At 56.4% G+C, this 16,989-nt stretch overlaps 1 protein-coding gene across 4 annotated transcripts in view; it reads right to left on the reverse strand.

Annotated features, from left to right (window-relative positions):
- Positions 1 to 13,212, reverse strand: part of LOC140656808 (protocadherin gamma-C5-like) — a 56,990-nt gene extending 43,778 nt beyond the window's left edge. The window contains exons 1-2 of one of the 4 annotated variants that reach the window (XM_072872968.1): positions 5,252 to 9,109; positions 1,877 to 2,389 (exon numbers count right to left, since the gene is read on the reverse strand). In XM_072872968.1, coding sequence (XP_072729069.1) covers positions 2,360 to 2,389; positions 5,252 to 7,690 — 2,469 coding nt within the window. In that variant the 5' untranslated portion in view covers positions 7,691 to 9,109 and the 3' untranslated portion in view covers positions 1,877 to 2,359. Of the gene's footprint in view, positions 1 to 218; positions 1,462 to 1,876; positions 2,390 to 5,251; positions 9,110 to 10,535 lie in introns of those variants that run through there. The other 3 variants (XM_072872967.1, XM_072872961.1, XM_072872970.1) reach the window with 3 other exon arrangements.
- Positions 13,213 to 16,989: the final 3,777 nt, after the last annotated feature.

A 16,989-nucleotide genomic window follows, 5' to 3' on the forward strand; every position in this document is an offset into this window, starting at 1 on the left:
CGGTGCTCGGGCGCCTGCTCCCGGTCCAGCGCGCTCGCCGTCACCACCTTGTACGAGCCGCCCGACGTCGCCACCATCGACAGCGGCGCCTCGCCCGACAGCTCGCACGACACCTGACCATTCTCCCCGGAGTCCCGGTCCCGCACTTTCACCAGCGCCACCACCGTGCCGGCCGGCGCGTCCTCGGGCACCGGGCTCGACACCGACGTCAGCGTCACCTCGGGCGCATTGTCGTTCACGTCCAGCACCTCCACTTCCACCTTGCAGTGCGCCACCAGACCGCCTCCGTCTCTCGCCTCCACCAGCAGCGTGTACCCTCGCGTGTCCTCGAAGTCCAGCACTTCCTGTAGCGTGATCGTCCCGCTCTCCGCGTCCACCACGAACTTCTGAAGCGTCTTGGCCGGCATTTTCCCAAAGCCGTAGGTGATGCGGGCATTGGTGCCGGCGTCGGCGTCGGAGGCAGAGACGTTCAGCACGGGCGAGCCCGGCGGCGCGTCCTCGCGCAGGCTCGCGCGGTACCCGTCCTGCGCGAACACGGGTGGGTTGTCGTTGGCGTCGGTGACGTCGATGCGGAGCTGGGCGTTGCCGCTCCGGGGTGGCTCGCCGCCGTCCAGCGCCGTCAGCACCAGCCGCAGGCTCTGCTCGCTCTCCCGGTCCAGCGCGCGGCGCAGCACCAGATCTGCGAACTTGCTGCCGTCCTGGCTCTCCTTCACCTCCACCGCGAAGTACCCGTTGGCCTCCAGCTCGTAGCCCTGCAGCGAGTTGCTGCCCACATCCGCGTCTTCCGCCATGCCCAAGGCAAAGCGGGTGCCGGGAGAAGTTAACTCGTTGATCTCCAGCTGGAAATTGTCTTGCAGGAAGCGCGGCGCGTTGTCGTTCACGTCCTGGATGACCACCTCGACGTGGAAAACGTTCAGCGGGTTCTGCACCAGCGCCTCGAAGCTGACGGAGCAGGACGCCGACTCGCCGCACATCTCCTCCCGGTCCAGCCTCTCGCTCACGTACAGGTTCCCGGTCTCCCCACTCAACGCGAAGTATTGCTGCTCCGTGCTGAGCCGCAGCTTGCGTGCCGGCAGGTCCGCCGGGCTCAGCCCCAGGTCACGCGCCAGCGGCCCCACCAGCGAGCCTCTGCCCAGCTCCTCGGGGATGGCGTAGCGGATCCGCTCCGGCGCCGCCCGGCAGCACAAGCACAGCAGCAAAGCGGGCAGCAGCACTCGCCCGGACGCTCGCCGGCGGCTCGGCCTCTGCCTGCCCGCCATTCTCGGCAGCGCTCGCCGCGCTCCTCCTTCCTGCCGCTGCTCTCCCTCCCTGCCTCCCTTCCAGCCGCTCTCCGCAGCGAGCGCAGCGGCCGCCGGAGGGCAGCGATCTCGGCGCCGGCTCGGACGCCGCTGCTCCCCGCGCCGCGCCGCCTCTCGCCTCTGCTGCCCGTGCCGCTGCCGCTCTGGCCGGCGCCCTGCGAGCGAGCAGCCTGCGGGGGCAGGACGCTGCAGCGGCTGCGGCTGCGGCTCCGGCGCCGCTCCGCGTCGGCCAACAGCGGCACCCGGAGGCGCCGCGGCGCCACTGCAGCCGGCTCATGGCGTGCGGCGCTTCGGTCTCTGCGCTCTGAGCCGCACTGTCAGCAGCTGCCGGGAGTCGGCGCCATCGGCCACCGAAAAGCGCGATTCATCTTTCAGTTTGGCGAGTTTTCTCACAGACCCGGAAAGGCGAACCAAGCAGGTCTGTTCACTAGTGGAAATGAATAGTCTGGTTGGAGAACGTGTTACCGAGCAGTGGAGGAGCGCGCAGAATTCGTACAGCAGAGCATAGGTGAGTACAGGTAAGTACAAGCAGGTACACTGTACAGCAAATGTCTGAGAATTCCAACAGCTTCTACTATTGCTGCAGGTTGTCTTTCCCCAGCTCTTTTATTTCATTTCTACGAGGTCTGAGAAGCAGCAGCTACAAAGCATTTCAGAGGGGACGCTGTTGTAGAAAGGAAGCACCAGACCCACCATTTTCTTTGAGGAGACTCTTGTTTATATCCATTTTATTTTATATACCTCTCAGAGTGACTGAGCCTGGGACAAAATGGCAAGCTTTATTCTCTACAACAGCCGTTTCAGTACATGCTCCCAGTTTACAAATCATGGAGATCACCACGACTTCTAGCTCTAGAACTGGGAACACAGACCTATTAAAGCATTTCTTCAAAATTGCTTCTTTCAGTGAATGGGGTAAGTAAGTAGATCTAAGAATATGGACTGGCAGCAAAAAGGTACCCATGCTTCCAGGATACTTCAATTACTAGTGTGCTATTCCGAGAATCATAAAGAGGAGTGGTATACTCCTCTGTGGTGACGCCCGAGGTGTATACCACATGTTAGCTGCCTTTCCCAGGACAATTAGAGACCTGTAGAAAAAAAAAAACGGCAAAAAAAGTCACAAGAGGAAAAGTCAGAAGGGCAGCACTAGAGAAGGCAGTTTACGCATGACACAAACACAGCAATGTGTATTTTGCACCGACAATACACAGAACACTCCAGGCGTGGGGTGGTCTGAAAATGGAAAGGGTAAAAGCCTCTTGAGTGCAGCGCCTTTGAAAAAGTACTTCATCCTCCTCAGTGCCTGTTTGTACAATAACACCACCTCTCAGCAACAATCAAAGGAAATCACTGAATGCAGGACTCTGCAAACGAACAAAACTTGGTTCATGGCCATGGAGAGAGCAGGGCACATTATGACCAGCTGAATTATTTCAAATGCTACACAGACCACTAATCTGGAAACCAGAGGTACAGCAGACTTTCCTAACACTCCTATGCCCCAAACAAGAGATGACTCCATGGAAGACTACTGTGCCCATTCACAGGGTCCTGGTGATAACTCAATTCCGGTAATGCCACTCTTGCCACTCCCTCAAAAGATATAAAGACACGGACTACAGGACTCAGTTTCTCCTTCACAAACTTCTTTCGCTGTGGCAGTTATTAGAAAATGATTGCTCAGCCACAACTTTGCTGTGAGAAGAGGCTCTTCCTCACCAACAAGACCATTCTCACAAAGAAGTAGCTACACTCTACTTCAGCTGGAGAGACACAGACAAGAGGGTCACCTACCCATACTGAGCAGGTATTTACACAGAATCTCGCCCTTCCTCAACGTTTGTGATTGCATTACTAAGGTACTGCTTACATGCATTTCAAATAATAAACATTAAATCAAAACTCTGTTTTGTAAGACAATAGTGATAAATAGAGCAACGAATTATAGACTTCTAGGAAAACCTTCAATTAATAAGACGTTCACAGTGAAAATGCCTGTGTATACCTGTACTCATAGCCCAATCCTATGAGTGACACTGCTGAGCAAGAAATGAAAATTATACCGGCATTAGGCACATTAGTACATACTGTCGCTACACCCTCGGCTACACCGCTACCTCTAACTACACCTCTCTGTAAAAGACACGATGATGCACAGTAAAGCAGATGAAAAGTGACCATAGAACAACAATGATCCCTCGGAGATTAACCCTCCTTTGACAGACGAGGCCACAAGGTTGCAGAATGAACAGGCTTCTCGTGGACAACAAGGTCATTCTCACAAAAGCATTCCAGGTGCAGTAAGACTGGATGTGCTCATCAGCTGGTAAGCAGCACAGAAGGAAAAAACAATCTCTCTAACCAGTAATGCTGTTAAGAATGCACGCTACTCTGTTCCTCACACACCGTTTGCATCAATTTTAAATACTTAGGATTGAAAGATCAAGCGCTGCTACGCACGAGGGATAATGATAGGAAACAAGCTGTAAGGCGACATAAAAAGCACAAATGAACAACCCTTCACAGCAAGAGTATCTTGACATTTCTTGAAGTGCCATGCCATCTGTAATGCACCCCAGCAGAAACTGCAACAACGTTCTCTACATTCTAGCACTTCACCCATAGTTTGAAGGCCTAAGACGAGGCTTACAGAGTCTATAAGCACAGCATTCAGTCTGGAAACATCCAGTTCTTCAGCTGTGTCTTTGAAAGAGCACAGCGGTTGATCACCACTGATGTGACCAAACAGTGCTCACGTACGCACACGTATTTTAGAATTTAACACTTACCAACAAGTAATTTCGGTCCTTTTCCACCCTATTCCTCAATCCAGAGCTTGGAGCTCACTTTTGACCCAACCAAGGAAATTCCCGCAACCAACAAGGAATTCACAGGAACGCCACGGAGTGGTCTCCCTGCTGAGAAAGACGTACCTCCAGCATGGAAAACACACACTGCATTCTGGTACACAAAGTTGAGAACGCAGTCACTACTGGCTGAGAAACACGCTGTGTGAGGAACTTTCACACATGAGACAAGTACAAGACCCACCCCAAAGCAGGCACAGGCGGCTCTACGTTCATTTCCAACAATGGCTTACATTAATCCTAAATAATGACTGTTAAATTAAAAAGCTGTGTTACAAGGGAAGCGTGATAATTAAGTCAACCAAAGACGGACTTGAGAAAAACACTTTAACTAACAGCCATTCACGATAAAAGCAATTATGTATTTCTAATAGTCCTATCCTATAAGTAAAACTGCTCCCTGGCTGGTAAGGAGTACAGAAAAAGAAGAGAACCATTCTAACAAGTACCGCTATTAAAAAAATACATAGTCCTCCATTCCTCACATACTGCTTTCAACGATAATTAATAAGAAACAATATAAGATCAAGTGCTACTACATGCGTCAGCGGGTAATGATATGAGACAAGCAATAAGGCCGCATAAAAAATACAAATTATTAACCCGACACGGCAAGTTATAGATGCAGCCATTAACATGCCGTTTCAAGAGAATTTCATCCTACTCAAGCACTTGTGCTGTCGGGAAGATATCTTGACCCTGCTAATACTGCAAACTTCCATTTGTTAGTAATGCAATACATCCGTTCAGAAGAGCTAACACTGACACGAAAAACGGTATTACACGTCAGGGGACAAAACGAGAAACGATCTGTCACGGGATAAAAACACAAAGCCCCGCGCTTAAGAAGTTCAAGGCAACAGTAGCCCCACTTCTCCTGCCTCCCACACCAGCTGTAACGCTGAGACACAATCCCATGTTCGCCTGCCCGGAGCAAGAGGCACCAGCACACAGCGCGTTGCTGACCAAAGCTTTGCCTTCCTCGCAACTAAACCTCCCTAGGCGGGACACAGAACAAGGGGGAACGGGCAGAGAAACAGCAGAGGGAAGCGTCGCGGAGAACGTCTCGTCAGAGGAACTCACCGGGGGAGCGGCGGGGTCCGCGCGGCGGGCGCTGGCAGGGTCCTCCGCGAGCAGCGGCACGGGCTCGTCGGGCGGCGGCTGGGCCGGGAGGGTGTCGCAGCAGCTGCCGCCCGACAAGCGCAGCTGGCTCTTGCGCGAGTCGGCGGTGAGCGACACCTCGTGCGAATAGGAGTGCAGGAAGGCGCGGACGCCGTCGATGCCCACAAAGTGCGAGGCCGGGACGCCGCGCAAAGCGCCGCTGCCCGCCGCCGGCAGCTGCGAGCGGCGCCAGCGCCAGCGCCGCAGGCGCAGCGCCAGCAGCAGCAGCAGGAAGGCGAGGAAGAGGCAGGACACGGCCGCCACGGCCACCACCAGCCACCGCGTCAGGCTGCCGGCCGGCTCGCCCGGCGCCGCCGCCGCGCTGCCCAGCTCCGCCAGCAGCTCGGCCACGCTCTCGGCCAGCACCACGGTCAGCGTGGCCGTGGCCGACAGCGCCGGCCGCCCGTTGTCCTTCACCACCACCACCAGGCTCTGCCGCGCCGCGTCGCGGGCCAGCAGGAAGCGCGCCGTGCGCACCTCGCCGCTGTGCAGCCCCACGCGGAACAGCCCCGGCTCCGTCGCCTTGGCCAGCTCGTACGACAGCCACGCGTTCTGCCCCGCGTCCGCGTCCACCGCCACCACCTTGGCCACCAGCGCCCCGGGCTCCGCCGAGCGCGGCGCCAGCTCCACGCCCGCCCAGCCCGCGCCCGGCGCCGCCGCCGCCGGCGGGTACAGCACCTGCGGCGCGTTGTCGTTCTCGTCCACGATCACGAGCCGCACCGACACGTTGCTGCTCAGCGCCGGCACGCCGCCGTCCTCCGCCCGCACCCACAGCCACACCTCGCGCACCTCCTCGTAGTCGAAGGAGCGCAGCGCGTACAGCGCGCCCGTCTCCGCCTGCACCGACACGTAGGACGAGAGTGGCGAGCCCCGCACCCGCCCCTCCGACAGCCGGTACCGCACGCGCGCGTTCTGCCCCCAGTCCGCGTCCGCCGCCCGCACCGTCAGCACCAGCGCGCCCGCCGCGTTATTCTCGGGCAGCCGCGCGCTGTAGCGCGCCTCCGCGAACACCGGCGCGTTGTCGTTCACGTCCAGCACCCGCAGCGCCAGCACCGCGCTGCTCCACAGCGCCGGCGACCCGCCGTCCGCCGCCCGCACCGTCACGTTGTACTCCGCCACCTCCTCGCGGTCCAGCTCCCTCGCCGTCACCACGCGGTAGTAGTCCTCGAAGGACTTCTCCAGGCGGAACGGGAGGCGTTCGGCCATGCTGCACCGCACCTCGCCGTTCGCCCCCGAGTCCCGGTCCTGCACGTGCAGCAGGGCCACCACCGTTCCCGACGGGGCGTCCTCAGAGATCGCGCTCAGCTGGGAAGTCACTGTCAGTTCGGGAGCGTTGTCGTTCACGTCGGTCACAGAGATCGCGACTTTCGCCGTGTCGGAAAGTCCGCCGCCGTCCCGTGCCTGCACCTCCACTTCGTAGGAGTCGCCTTCCTCGAAGTCCAGGATCCGCACCAAACTAATTGCTCCCGCCTCAACATCCAGCCGGAAAATCTTCGAGGCTTTCTCTGTGATTTTTTTAAATGAGTATTTCACGTGCCCGTTCAGCCCCTCGTCGGCGTCGGTGGCCGTGACGGTGACGAGGACGGAGCCCACGGGCACGTCCTCCGGCACACGCACCGTGTACTCCGCCTGACTGAACACGGGCGCGTTGTCGTTCGCGTCCAGCACCGCCACGCGGATCCGCGCCGTGCCCGTCCGCGCCGGCTCTCCGCCGTCGCTCGCCCTCAGCACCAGCTCGTGAAACGCCGCCTCCTCCCGGTCCAGCGCCTTCGCCAGCACCAGCTCGGGACGTTGATCGCCACCGGGGCCCGCCTGCACGGCCAGCGAGAAGTGCTCGTCGCCGCTCAGCTCGTAGCTCTGCAGCGAATTCGGTCCCACGTCCGGGTCGTGCGCCTCGGCCAGGGGAAACCGCGACCCTGGGGCTGTCGTCTCGCTCATTCTCTCCTCCAGCTCAATTTCCTTGAAGCTGGGCGCGTTGTCGTTGATGTCCGTGATTTCCACTTCGATTCCGTAAACCTGCATTTCCCCCTCCACTATCACCTCACACCGCAGCACGCATTGCTGCACAATCTCGCAGAGCTGCTCTCTGTCTATCCTCTGCGCCGTCACTAAATGTCCCGTCTTCCCATGCAGAGCGAAATACTGCGTCCTACCTCTGTCTATGATGCTGAGGTCGCGGTGGCGGAGCGCCGGCAGCTCCAGCTCCAGGTCCTTGGCCACGTCGCCCACGAACGAGCCCTTCGGCATCTCCTCGGGAACCGAGTAGCGCAGCTGCCCCCACGCCGCCTCCCACGCCGCCACCAGCACGCACCACAGCAGGGCTCGCTCCCGCCGGCCCCGACGCCTCCCAGCCGCGCACATCTCCGCCGCGGCACTGCCGGCACTGCACTACCGCCGGCAGCTCCCCGCCGCCGCCCGCCGATCCGTCTCCCGATCCGGCTCGCCGCTCCCGGCCGCTGCCGCCGGCCCCTCCGCCTCGCTGAAGCACGGCTCCGCACCGCGGGGACACTCGCAGACCGCCCGGCCGCCGAGACAGCCACAGAGCGAGCGAGCGAGCGAGCCGAGCCACAGCGGGCGGGGCTGCCTCCAGCTCTCCGGCCTTCCTCTCGCTCCTCCTCGGTCAACAGCGGCGCCCGCAGCCTACTCCCGGCACTGCAGGCACCCAGCGCTGCCGAGCGCTGCCCGCCCTGCCTTTCCCACGCGCAGCTCGCGGGAACCGGACAGTCCACGCGGAGACGTCGGTTCCCGGCCAGCGGTGATCTCCTGCCTTGGCTTTTCTCGAGCCCGTCTCCTCTTTCATCCTCCAGGCGACCACAACCAGGAGGAAGGCTGAGGCCTCCCGTGGGCGTGGTGTTTCTACCGCACAGGAAAAATGACTCGCTAGTGCCCATCTATGTAAAGTAAAATACTTTTTCGTAACATGAAGTGCAGAATATTACGAGTTTTGGCCCATGCGTCCAAAAGCACAATCTCTACCACGAATTTTTGTAGCTGTCTAGCTTTAACGCATAAGAAAACGGTTGCTGAAATTCCAGCTATGACATTCAGACCCGCCCCACGGAGAACCAGAGATAACAGACTCATTAGCCGAAACGGAAGCAACTTTTCTTTAAATACTTCCGTTCATATGGAACACGCTCCAAATTAACTGCTCCACAACCATTGATTGAGATCAGACATGTAAGGGCTGAAGAAGGTGGAGTCAGTCAATTGAAACTGAGACCCTAATCCCGTACAGCTCCCGAGGAGGTGAACTTGCTCAGGCACCTGCGCCGTGCTCAGGGATTTCTCCCTAGAAGACCTTCTTGGGAACACAGTACAGAAGAACGCTCCCCTGTTGCTCGAAAGTCATTCTGTCCCTCCCACCCCGGTTTCAGGCTACAGGTCACCTGATCACTTCGCACTGATTGTACGACAGCTACCGAGGAGGCAGGAAGCACCTGCAGTGAACCTGGCCAGAATCATCTGCTCGGCTCCCCGCACACTCCGCGGAAAATGGCTTTGCTAGTGCAGCAAGAAGAAAAACAGGTACATCTGCCTTTGCTCCTATGCTCATTCTGTGGCCCACAACAGCAAAGAGGGGTGATTGCACCCGTACGACAGGGTTGGTTTGCTCCAAATTTTTCTTGTGCATCTGTTTTCCCGATAGTCGTCTATTCTCAACGATATTTTGGAATGGGATGAGAGCAATGCAATGCTTCAGTCAAGTCACTGAGCTAGCGCCTACATCATTAAACACCCAAAGCTGCAGCTAATACTGAGCAAGGAATGTTAATGGACTCTAATGGGTGATTTCTCTTTTTAATAGGCCACATTAATTTAGGGTTTGTATAGTTTATACACATTTACACTGAAACAATTAATTGGATAGCTTGAACGACTAGGAAGGGGCTTTCATTTTGTCAGACATCGACGTGTAAAGGATTGCAACTTGTTAATTAAGTATTAATAAAGTAATAAGAGGCGTGGGGACCATTTCTACATGTGTAAATGGACTTTATCGAAATGCTTACGTGCTTTCGTTTTGAGTATGCCCTTGCCGTTGTCGATATGTTCTCAGACATATGGGTAGAGGCTTCTCCTTGTAAACGGGCAGACACAACAAGTATTGCAAGAAATGGCTGACAGACCGACTTCCTCGATTTGTATTGCCCTGTCAACGCGATCAACCAGGTCCAAGCACCTCTCTTTGGGAAATGGGGAGAGAAAAAGAAGACAGGCTCCGAAATATAAAAGCCGACTTTTTTTTTTTTTTTTTTTTGAGATATCATACTACACTCTGTATGAAAGACAGATCAGGAACAATAAAACCACCATCCATGATGGAATTAAAAAAAAAAAAAAAAGGACAAATAACTGCACAAAGAAACAATGCCTGGAGAAATTAACCCATCCCACGTGGGCTACCATTTCTGAAGAAGCCTTCCACCAAAAGACGGGCCACACTCTCCTCCTTCATCAGGAAGGAATAACCTGTAACTTCTCCTTTCATGGAGAAAGCACGCACATTTCAGGAACGAAAAATCTCCAACACCAAGGGTCAAGCCATTCTCCCGACTCCATCATGCAGAATCCCCAGATTTCATGCTACACAGTAAGGATTGGTGCTCACCGTTAAAATGGGAAATAACCGTACAAAGAACTCGGAAAAATCATGCCTGGTTATAATTTATCCGTCCGATTAATGCTGCCATTTCTGCACCAGCCTTCCTCCAAAGCATGAGAGGGCGCACGGAGGAAGAGGGGAACATTCACTACGGATGAACAACCTGTAAGTTCTCCATTCATGGAGAAAACACGCACCTTTCCTTCGGGAAAACAGCGGGGTTCCATCCAGCTATCAACCAGCTTCAAGTACATCGCTTGGGGAAAAAAGAGCCGAGAGAAAAGCCTCCAACTCCAAGCCTCCGCCACATTTTTCGTTATGCAGAATCATTAATTTGCCACGTTCACCGTTACTAACTCAAGCGACAGTTGTAGTCGAAACCTCTCAGCTGAACCTGAACCTGTGACCACTGATAAACCAAGGAGCGCCGCCGCTAACTGCCTGCTCTGAATGGAAGGGAGTTACCCCGATCTTTCATTCCTTCACGGAGACACGGACCGGCACTCCCCATTCACAACACCTGAAAAAAAACCCAGGGCAGTAGGAACGGCGGTTCAGAAAGGCTCAAGGAAAACAGCAGGAGCGCGCGGGCTTACAGACCTGCGGTGCGTCGGGGTCCACAGGCGGCTCTCCCGCGCCGGCGCTGCTGCTCGGGCTCCGCTTCCCGTAGGGCTCCCCGCCGAGAAGCTCCTCCGCGGGCAGGCTGGGCAGCGGCGGCGGCGGCGGCAGCCAAGCGCCCTCCGCGACGGCGCGGCCCGGCGCCGCGCACAGGTTGTACGAGTAGGGCAAGGTGCCCTCGCAGAAGTCGGCCGGGAAGGCGGCGCCGGCCACGGAGAAGCGCTGCGCGCCCAGGCAGCGCAGGACGGCGGGCGGCCCGGCCCGGCGCACCCGCGCCAGCACGGCCAGCGCCACGCTCAGCAGGAACAGAGCGGAGAGGAGCGCCAGCGCCAGCACCAGGTAGAACTGCAGCTCCGCCGGCGAGGCGGCGCCCGCCGCCCGCTCGCTCAGCTCCGGCAGCGCCTCCTGCAAGCTCTCGGCCAGCACCACGTGCAGCGTGGCCGTGGCCGACAGCGCCGGCTGCCCGTGGTCCTTCACCACGGCCACCAGCCGCTGCTTCGCCGCGTCCCTCTCCGACACGGCCCGCGCCGTCCGCACCTCGCCGCTGTGCAGCCCCACGCGGAACAGCGCCGGCTCCGGCGCCTGCACCAGCTCGTACGACAGCCACGCGTTGCGCCCCGCGTCCGCGTCCACCGCCACCACCTTGGCCACCAGGTACCCGGCCTCGGCCGACCGCGGCACCACCTCGAACGGGGCCGCGGCCGGGGCCGCTCCCGCCGCTCCCGCGCCCGCCGCCGCACCCGCCGCCGGCCACAGCACCCGCGGCGCGTTGTCGTTGCGGTCCAGCACGAAGACGCGCACCGTCGCCGTCGAGCTCCGCGCCGGCGCCCCGCCGTCCTGCGCCCGCACCGCCACCGCGAACTCGCGGCACTGCTCGTAGTCGAAGGAGCGCTGCGCGTACACCGCGCCGCTCCGCGCCTCCACCGACACGTACGGCGCCGCGCCCGCGCTGCCGCCCGCCAGCCAGTAGCTCACGCGCCCGTTGGCGCCCGCGTCCGCGTCCCGCGCGCGCACGCGCAGCACCGGCGCGCCCGCCGCGTTGTTCTCCGCCACGTAGGCGCTGTAGGCGTCCTCCTCGAACACCGGCGCGTTGTCGTTCACGTCCGACACCTCCAGCACCAGCGCCGCGCGGCTGGACAGCGCCGGGCTGCCCCGGTCCCTGGCCACCACCGTCACCCGGTGCTCGGGCGCCTGCTCCCGGTCCAGCGCGCTCGCCGTCACCACCTTGTACGAGCCGCCCGACGTCGCCACCATCGACAGCGGCGCCTCGCCCGACAGCTCGCACGACACCTGACCGTTCTCCCCGGAGTCCGGGTCGTTTACGTTCAGGAGGGCCACCACCGTGCCGGCCGGCGCGTCCTCGGGCACCGGGCTCGATACCGACAACATCGTGATTTCGGGCGCATTGTCGTTCTCGTCCGTGAGGTCTATCTGCACCTTGCATTGACCGGTGAGCCCGCCACCGTCCCTCGCCTCCAGGCTCAACCTGTATTTACTCTTCTCCTCGAAATCGAGCGGCCCCGCCGTCCTGACCTCGCCGCTATCGCTGTCCACACTGAACAACGCGCGGACGCCGTCCGGGACGTTGCCGAAGGAGTAGGAGACCCGCCCGTTGGAGCCCGCGTCCGCATCCGTAGCCCGCACCCGCAGCACCAGCGACCCCGCAGGCAGATTCTCCCGCACTCGCGCCTCGTAGACGCTTTTACTGAACACGGGCGCGTTGTCGTTGGCGTCCGTCACGTTCACCCGAATCTGCACAGTCCCGGACCTCACGGGGTCCCCGCCATCCACCGCCGTCAGCACCAGCTCAAAGGAGCTCTGCTTCTCACGGTCCAACGCTCTCTCCAGCACTAATTCCGGCTGCTTGCTTCCATCCGAGCTCTCCTTCACGGTCAGAGTGAAGGATGGGTTGCTAGTGAGCTCATAAGTCAACAGCGAGTTGCTTCCCAAGTCCGCGTCTCGGGCCGTCTCCAGAGGAAAACGAGCACCAGGAGAAATGAACTCGTTGATCTCGAGGTCCAGAGCAGCCTTGCTGAAGGCCGGGGAGTTGTCGTTCACGTCCTGGATGGCCACCTCGACGTGGAAAACGTTCAGCGGGTTCTGCACCAGCGCCTCGAAGCTGACGGAGCAGGACGCCGACTCGCCGCACATCTCCTCCCGGTCCAGCCTCTCGCTCACGTACAGGTTCCCGGTCTCCCCACTCAACGCGAAGTATTTCAGCTGCCTGTTAGCCGTAGACGCCAGCCGCAGCTTGCGTGCCGGCAGGTCCGCCGGGCTCAGCCCCAGGTCACGCGCCAGCGGCCCCACCAGCGAGCCTCTGCCCAGCTCCTCGGGGATGGCGTAGCGGATCCGCTCCGGCGCCGCCCGGCAGCACAAGCACAGCAGCAAAGCGGGCAGCAGCACTCGCCCGGACGCTCGCCGGCGGCTCGGCCTCTGCCTGCCCGCCATTCTCGGCAGCGCTCGCCGCGCTCCTCCTTCCTGCCGCTGCTCTCCCTCCCTGCCTCCCTTCCAGCCGCTCTCCGCAGCGAGCGCAGCGGCCGCCGGAGGGCAGCGATCTCGGCGCCGGCTCGGACGCCGCTGCTCCCCGCGCCGCGCCGCCTCTCGCCTCTGCTGCCCGTGCCGCTGCCGCTCTGGCCGGCGCCCTGCGAGCGAGCAGCCTGCGGGGGCAGGACGCTGCAGCGGCTGCGGCTGCGGCTCCGGCGCCGCTCCGCGTCGGCCAACAGCGGCACCCGGAGGCGCCGCGGCGCCACTGCAGCTGGCTCACGGCCGCGCTCACAGGGGCCCGGGCTTTCCACCGGTGTTTAATGGCTGCATCCAGCTTTGGGGTCTCCTTTTTATTAGAATCAGGAAGCGCAGAAGCACTTGCCCAATGGAACTCCAAAGACGTTTAAAACTGACATACGCTGTGGGGTACTTTTAGGTCATCTCCTTGAGCCGCAATGAATAGTCAGAGGGAAATCTGCATGGCAGAGCAATAAATAAAGGAACTCAGCTGCCCTTAATAAAATCAAGGTGGAACTGTAAGAGCACGAAACAATATTATAGCTAGGGAAGACTTCCAGAGCTTTATAGCACTCTGTCAGGTATTTTCAATTCTGCTTTTATACATGGGACAAATACCAAGAGGGAAATATTTGTCATGCAGTAATCAACAAGCAATCCCAAACAGAATGAAGCAAAAGTCATTTCAATCCTGTCATGCTGGGCCTGCAAAGCCTTTCCATCTTCCCTGCATTTCTTCCTTTTGCTCATGGGTGTCTCTGACGTTTGTCCCACTGTTGATTTTTCTTGTAGGGAGCAGAACAATTACCCTGAGAAATATACTTCACCCCACAGGTAATGTCTATAGCTGTGTGCTAAGGCAGCAGAATAACCTTTATTATCTTGTGTCTCTTTCACAAAAGTTCCTTCTTCTGTGTCTCCATACCTGAGGGGCTGACAATGGGAAAGTGCAAAGCCACGTCGAGTCTTTCATAGAACTAAACATCGGTTTGGGCTGGAAGGGACCTTTAAAGATCATCTATTCCAACCACTCTGCCATAAGCAGGGACATCCTTCACTAGATCAGGTTGCTCAAAGCCCCATCAAACTTGACCTTGAGCACTTTCAATGGTGACACATCCACAACTTCTCTGGGCAACCTGTTGCAGTGTTTCACCACCCTCATCATCAAACATTTCTTCTTTATGTCCAATCTACACCTACCCTCATTCGGTTTAAAACTGTTGCCTCTTATCCTGTTCACGACAGGCCCTGGTAAAAACTGTCCGCCTTTCTTTTAAGTCACCTTTATATATTGAAAAGGTTCAATAAGGTCTCCCCACACACTTCTCCAGGCTGAAGAACCTCAACTCTCTCAGCCCTTCTTCTTAGCAGAGAGGTTCCAGCCCTTTGATCATTTTCAGGGTCCTCCTCTGGACCTACTCTAACAGGTCCATATCTTTCTGGTAGTGTGGGCCCCAGAGCCGCATTCAGTACTCCAGGTGAGTCTCATGAAAGCAGAGTAGAGGGAGAGAACCACCACACTACTTGTGATACAGCCCAAGATATGACTGGATTTCTGGGCAGCAAGAGTTAGAAACATACACAAATGAACAGATCAGGTGCAATAATATTTCTTAGGCCCAACTTATTGAGCAGAAGCAACTCAAACTGCATGGTACTCCATTAGGCACACGGCTGTGTTCACTATGACAAGCAAGGAAACGACCATCTGTTCTAGAACAACCCCACAGAGCTCCCCTGTCTTCTCGCCAACCCTACACAACTTGTAGGTTTCCTTCTGACCTTCTCATAACTGGCAACACATATCATCAGAGTACAATGCACTACAGTCACACCCAGAAGGCAGGTACATTTGCCTGTCTGCTTACCAACATTCTGAGAAGAAATAGGGCAATTCTAAAGCACAGGAATGATAAACGGCCAAACTAAAATGGGACTGGTAATCCAATAGAGAATGGGTCATCAATCAATGGTTTAGGGGGAATCTCCTCCCCTCTTTTATCACACACACTGTTCCACAGAGATGCGGCTTCTCCTAAGGTCATGTTTACATCTACGTTACCCGACAATAACAGAACACAAAAATACCCTCACGTCTTCTGCTTCTCACACCCACTGTAGCAAGAGAAAGACACACTAACACACGGCGCATTGCTAAACGCATGGCCACCTATTTTCCTAGTTCAAAACCAGACTCTCACCCTCCTTGCTCTGCATTCACAGCTTTTTGTTGCACCATGGATAATACCCAACTTTTGGCCAGGTATCAACCACAGGTGAAAGAGCATTTCATTCAGTGACATTTTAGGGAAAGAGAAGTATGTCAAAGTCTTTCTCCTGGCAGCTGTACACCTTCAAGGTATGGAAGGAAAGTGCTCCCCAGCCTGATAATTTTAACCAATCTCTTCTTTGAAGGACTATCAGCCAAACTGAGGCCCAGTTTTAGAACATGTGAAGAAACAAGGAAGGAATGTGAAACCAACAGAAGTGAAGGCATCATAGCTGAACATGTCAGATTATGTCAACTGTAGTAGGTACACAAGAAGAGTATCCAGCTGGGAAAAAGTACATGGGAGGATCACACAGGAGTTCACACCAAAGACCATAGGCACAGCTCTCCAAGTCATTGCTTTGGACAAGAAGAAAAGGAAAATGGCCAGAACCACACCTATGGGACCCATACAGCAACTAGGAGAAACGGAACATTTACACCTACCTTGTAGACATTTCAAGCTAAGCCACAGCAAACTCTTCCACCTGCCCTGTCTCTGTGCAGACAGAATGCTTCAACGTGCTCCACTATCATGTAACAGGGAAGCTAACTTTGCAGACAGACACCATTGAAAGACATGCTGCACACACAACTTCTCTTTACAGAGAACAAGCATCACAACATGGACGCAGGCATGGAGACTTCTCTGCTCATCACACTCATTTCAAGAAACGTAAAATGTTCTAAAGGGCACAAGCGATATGCAGCTTGGTTAAAGCCTCAGTCGTCAGTATCAGCTCAAAGGCACCATCATTCCTCCTCAGCACACAGGCAATTTGGAAGATGTGTGACTCTGCGACTGTTAATGCAATGCTTACGTCTATGCCCAATACCTACCGTTCACAGGAAAAGCTGTATCCAACGTGATGGTGGATAAAATGAGTAACTTCCTCGCACATGCCTCAAATAACAAGCCCCAAACCCAGGAATTCCTGACAAATGTACCCTCCCATCCCCTACATCCCCACCAATTTTAATACCAACAAAACATCAGCAGGTACCTCACATGAGCATGAGCCATTAATAATGCCTGAAGGTTAGTCAAGGCTGGGAAAAGCTTAATACCACCAGGATGAAACTCTACATCATAGTCTTACAAGGACATATAGGTGGAAAAATGACATTTCACACAGCAGTTACTAGAAATAGAACCCCTGAGTCATGTTTGCACTTCCATGGCTATTGCTTGCAGCCAAACTTGTCAGAGGACTGTCATCCCCTTTCAGGATGCGGGAAAAGGGGTTTTAGTGTAAGTGACAGAGGCCTTGGCACTAGGCATGATATTAAAGCACCGCCCAGGCAGACGGAGCATACAACCCCTCTTTTCCTGCTTCAAAGCCAGTCTCTTGCTGATACTGCCAAAACTTCTCACCATCTGTATGTGACAAGCAAGAACATTTGTTCCAGTGACATCTTCAGACACGTTATCAGACACACAGAGGCCCACCTTTACCTCAAGGGAAGAATTTAACTACCATTCACAAGGAACATCATGCAATAGGAAAGCAAACTGATGAACTCACAACATCCAAAACCAAGACACCTTCAGACTCATTTTCAGTAGTTCAGCAATAAACCCTGGGAATCAACAAAACACATGCCATGTCTCCACCAGTACCTCCCCACACACAGCACCCCAAGACTCCCCTCAAACCCTTC

Source organism: Ciconia boyciana, chromosome 9 (genome assembly GCF_034638445.1).
Source record: "Ciconia boyciana chromosome 9, ASM3463844v1, whole genome shotgun sequence".
Classification (NCBI taxonomy): domain Eukaryota; kingdom Metazoa; phylum Chordata; class Aves; order Ciconiiformes; family Ciconiidae; genus Ciconia; species Ciconia boyciana.